Source organism: Plasmodium reichenowi, chromosome 11 (genome assembly GCF_001601855.1).
Source record: "Plasmodium reichenowi strain SY57 chromosome 11, whole genome shotgun sequence".
Classification (NCBI taxonomy): Eukaryota; Apicomplexa; class Aconoidasida; order Haemosporida; family Plasmodiidae; genus Plasmodium; species Plasmodium reichenowi.
In genome coordinates, this window is record NC_033656.1 from 1646272 (window position 1) to 1652507 (window position 6236).

Here is a 6236-nt window from a genome sequence, read left to right on the forward strand (position 1 = left end):
AAAAAAAAAAAAAAAAAAAAAAAAAAATATATATATATAAAACAATATAAAACAATATATATATATATATATATTTATATTTTAATTTGTTTTATCTTTTTACTTTTGGCTGTTTTTTTTTTGTTTTTTTTTTATTTTATTTTCTATATATATATATATATTATAAAATAGATTTATGATTAATGATTTAAAATAAAAACGCACTTTATTTTTCAAATATAAATAATAATATTTTTATATTATAATTTCTTGTGGTATTATTTAACATATATATTTTTAAGTAAGTGCAAAATTATGTAGGACACAAGAATAAATTGAACTAAACTTTGAAAGCATTAACACAAAAAAAAATAAAATAATAAAATGATAAAATAAGAAAAAAAAAAAATGAACAAAAAAATAGAGGGATTATATATTTATTAAAAAAAAAAACAAAAAAAAAAAAAAAAAGGATATACGCGTATAAAATAAAATATACATATATAGGCTCATATACATATATACATATATATATTAATTTTCCAGTTTAAAATGTCCTATTTTTTTACAAAACGCAATTAATTATTTCATGTTAAATATATATATTTATATATATATATGATTTTTTTTATGTTAAATTTTTATTATATACATAGATATATTATTTTTAAACATATCCCCTACTTTTTCGTAAGGCAATCTTTTTCTATACACACATATATATAATATATATATAATTATTTTAATTATTATTACATTCTTTACTAATAAAATGGTTGACAAATTATAATAGCAATACAAAAAAAAAAAAAAAATATAAACTTATACAAAAAAATAAAATAAAACAAAAAAAGAATAAAATACTACACAATTGTATGTATATATATATATATATATATTATATGTTAATATATATTTATTTAATATTAAAATGGGTATATATACAAAAGAAACATATACATATTTAACATATTTAATTATATATATATATATATATATATATAATACATTAAAATTACACCATACAAAATAAATCTTTAAGAACATTACTCCTTACTTTAATAAAAAGGAAAAGGAAAAAAGCATGTTCCAAAAAATTGTGTACATATATATTTTTTTTTAAATATAAATCAAAAGACTTGAACGTATTAACACAAAAAAAAAATGAAAAAATAAAACAAACAAAAAGAACAAAACATATATATATATATATATATATATATATATATATATATATATATATATATAATATTAATAAGATTTTACATTTGTTAAAAATGGAATTATCTGTACATATTTAGTTTTTAAAATGATGTATAATATTATTATATATAATGACAATGATTATGTTTATATATAGATGTGTACATGTAAATAAATAAATAAATAAATATATATATATATATATATATTAATAATAAAAAGAGGGGGAGGAAAAAAATTGGTTCTTAGGTAATTTTCTAAATATATTTAAATGTGTACCACATATTAACTCCAATTTTTTTTCTTTTTTTTAAATATTAATATAATATAATATAATATAATATAATTGGGAAAAAAACAAAAATTTGTGTAGATGTATTAATTTTTGTTACCAGTAAAATTATATTAAAGAATTATTGCATGAACAAAATATAATTATAATTATATATATTTATTTTTTAATATATACACTATAATGTAACAAAAATTTTCATATTATATAATCCTTATAATTTTTTTATTTTTACAAATTGTATAATAAGGAAAACGAGTCATAGAAAGTGTACTTCATGTAGCAAGAAAAAAAAAAAAGAAAAAAAAAACCAGAAAATTAAATATGTTTATGTAAACATAAAATATATATAATGAAAAGTAGAAAGTGTTAAAAAAAAAATTTCTTTTAAATAAGATTAAATAAGGGGAAATTATAAAAATTAATATTATAAAAAATATTAAAAAATATATAAAACAAATATTATATTATATTATATTATATATATATATATATATATATATATATATATAGGTTGTGTAATTTTATCATTAAAGAAAGTTGTAACACCAATATGAAATGAAAAGGTAAAAATAAAAATAGAGCGAAATAGGGGAAAAAAAAAAAAAAAAAAAGAGGGCAAAAAATTAAAATAAAATAGAATGTTAATTCATATTTGTAATTAATAAACTAATTATAACTTCAAAAAAAAAAAAAAAAAAGAACGTACAAATTAATTTATAGAACTTTATAATTATAATTTTTTTTTTTTTTTAAATTATATTAACATTAATAGGTATAATATATATATATTTATATTTATAAGATTTTATATTGGTTACCTTTTTATTTTATTTTTATGAATATTTTTTCCAAAAAAAAAAAAAAAAAAAAAAAATCATTTTTTTTTTTTACTATAAAAAATATGTAATTATAACATTAAATTAAAAGGAAAAATTATATATATATATATATATATATATATATATATAATAAATATTTCTATTCATAAGGAAAAAATATATTTATTTAATGAAAATAAGATTAATAAAAAACAAATCCGAACAAAAAAATTAGTCGTTATATTTAGTTGACATGTGTGTGAAAATAGGCACATATTTAAGAACAGAGATAATTTTTAATGAGAAGATTACCATATTTATAATATATATAAATATATATATATATATATATATATATATATATATATATGTTTGTTTATTTATTTATTTATTTATTATTCTCCTTATATTAAAACGTAAAAAAAATGATTTATATTTTTTTTATTTTAAAGTATAATTATATAAAAGAGAAAATAAAATTAATTTATTATTTAACCGTTTATATAGAATATACCAAACATGTGTGTATAATAGATTTAATAGATATTTGTTAGGGGTGTTTTTTTTTTTCTTTTTTTTTGCTTCTTCCTCTTCTGTTAAAATATATTATAGAAATTTCAAATATTTATATTTCCTCTATATATATAGAGAAAGAAAAATTCAAAAAATTGACACTTATTATATATATATATATATATATATATATGTATTATTTAGAAATATAATTGACATTTATAAATTAATATTATATATTAAATAAAATACTGAGAAAATGTAAAAAATTAGAAAATACTGTTCTGTTCCTTTGATTAAAAAAATATACATTTCGTTCAAGGAAAAATATAAATATAAATATATATATTTATATTTATATATATTATTTATTTATTGTTCTTACAATAAATATACATAAAAATAGATATATATGCAAGAATAAATTATTACTACTTAAATATTATATATATATATATATATAAATTTCCATATAATTATTCTTAGCATATTTTTCGTTGTTTTTTTTTTTTAGAACTAGCTATTTTTTTTTTTTTTTTATGAAAAATGTTATGAACACCTGACTTGTTCATAAGTGTAATAAATTATGATTAATGATATTTTTTTTAAGAAAATAACAATAAAATTATAAGTATAAATAAATATATAATATAATATAATATTTATTTATTATATTAAGTAATAAGTTAAATTTATCATATATATTATATAACTACCTTAATTGTAGCTTTAGAATAAAAAGAAATAAATAACATAATAATAGTACTATATATTCAAAATAAAGATATATATATATATATATATATATATATTATACATATATATTATACATATATATTATAAATAAATTGTATAATTAATAATAAGGTGTCAATATGTATTTCAAATTTAAGAATAATCTTATTATATTTAGAAAATATTTAATATGCTAATATCTTAAAATATATAGGTGCAAAATAAAAAAAAAAAAAAAAAAAAAAATCAACTACACTAAAAGATAAATAGTTTCACTGATCCATATTGAAAAAATATATATATATATATATATATTTATTTATTTTATAAAAAAATACACAATATCTATAATTTAAAAAAACAAAATTTTTAATTGCTTTAATTTTCCTTTCATTTTACATTTACTATTTTATTTTATTTTATTTTTTATGATTCATCTCAATTATTTAGATTTTCCAAGTTTCCAAAAAAAAAAAAAAATGTAAATATTCATATATAATATATATTTAGTTAAATATATGATAATAATTTAAAACTTTTCAAAAAAAAAAAAAAAAATATTTATTGTGACTTGGAGTTTCCTTTATTTTTTTGTTTTTCCCATTTTATTATATTATATTAGTATATAAATGTTACACATATATATATAATATATAATATATATATATATATATATATACATTTCTTTGTAATTTTATTTGTTAGAAAAATAAATAAAAAAATATTCCCATTTAATATTGAGTGCATTTAAATATATGTATTTAATTATATATCGTATACGTAAAAAAAAAAAAAAAAAAAAAAAAAAAGGAAATATTTATTATTTATATATTTTCTCTTTTTTATTTTTAATATTTCGTTTTAATCTTTTAATCCCTTATTAAATTGTTACATATCATTTTAAAGATATGATTTGATTAATTTTTATATAAATAATAGTAATAATAATAAAAAAAAAATATATTTATTAATACAATATTATATATATATATATATATATATTATATTTATTATAATAATGTATATATTAGAAAAGGATTGAAAAAAGGGACATTGTTATTTTTTATTTTATTTTATTTTATTTATTTTACAACCATGAGAATACATTGTTTTTCTTTCTTTTTATTATATTTCTTATTTGTGAATAATGTTAATTGTCTATTAAAAAAAGTGTTACATCACTTTTATTGTAACAATGAAAATTGTTACGATATTTTAGGTAAGCCAAGAGGAAAATAAAATCGTATATGCATATGTATAAATGTATATATATATATATATATATATATATATATTTATATATTTATATATTTATATATATTTATATATATTTACATATATTTATAAATATTTATATATATTTATATATGTGTTATTTTTATTTTTTGTGTGTAATTTTTTTTTTTATTTTAGGCGTTAACGAAAAGGCTAGCTTGGACGAAATAAAATTTTCGTATTTCAGGCTTTTGAAGAAAGTTGAAAAAAATCATGATGGAGAAAAGAAAAAAAGAATTGTGAAAGCTTTCAACATATTAGTAAATAAAAGTACAAGAAAATATTATGATTATTATTTAAAATATCCAAATAGTTTTTTGAATTTAGTATATTTGAATATGTATATATTTTATAAATTATTTAAAATTATTTGTATAATATTATTAATTGGATTATTGTTATGTGTATTTCAATATATACATAATAAATATGAATTAAAAAGAGTAATACAGAAATCATCAAAAAATAAAGCTTTTAAAAAAGAGGTACAGAATAGGATATCTAGTCAACATCCTGGATTTATGAATTATGATATAAAGAAGAAAAAGAAAATAGAAGAACAAATTGAAGAAGAGGTAGTACAAGAAATAGTTATGATTAATAATCAGAAGACTAAAAAATTATTACTAGCTGATTTAATCATTGTAAAACTTTTATTTTTGCCTAAACAATTATGGTTTTATATTATATGGAATATAAAATGGGTTATTAAATATAATATATTAAATGAAGATTATGATGAACATGATAAGATATATATTACCAGAAAATATATGAACATATCAATGGATAGATGGAATACATTAAATCCAGAAGAGAAAAAAAATTATTTAAAAAAAGAATTGTGGATGAAAACAAAACAGGAAGAATTTCTTCAAGAAATAAAGGAAAGGGATAGATTGAATAAAATATCGAGTGCTAAATATAAAAAACAAATAAGAATGAAGAAAAAGGGTTTAAGTTTTAATTACAACGATTAGATATTTGAATCATATGTACCTAGGGATGATAGACATAACTGGTATATTACATTATTATATAAAAATATTATTTATGAAACTGATTCAGCTCGACAACACAAGAGTAAATAAATAAACAAACAAATAAATAAATAAATATATATATATATATATATATAAATATATAAATATATGTATATAAAAATATATATATATTAATGTACAATGGATATTATTTTGTTTTGCGATACATTTTACATGTCCATCTTTTATATTTACACGATATATATATATATATATATATATATTTTATATGTTATTTTTTTTTTGGAAACTTGGAAAATCTAAATAATTGAGATGAATCATAAAAAATAAAATAAAATAAAATAGTAAATGTAAAATGAAAGGAAAATTAAAGCAATTAAAAATTTTGTTTTTTTAAATTATAGATATTGTGTA

General features: G+C 14.5%; 1 protein-coding gene across 1 annotated transcript; it reads left to right on the top strand.

The window, feature by feature from the left end:
* Positions 1-4638: 4638 nt before the first annotated feature.
* On the top strand, positions 4639-5798 carry PRSY57_1141600 (DnaJ protein, putative; the record flags this gene model as incomplete). The annotated part of the gene is made up of 2 exons (XM_020114994.1): positions 4639-4762; positions 4957-5798. 2 exons carry the CDS (start codon positions 4639-4641, stop codon positions 5796-5798), a joined length of 966 nt encoding a protein of 321 aa, XP_019970363.1.
* Positions 5799-6236: the final 438 nt, after the last annotated feature.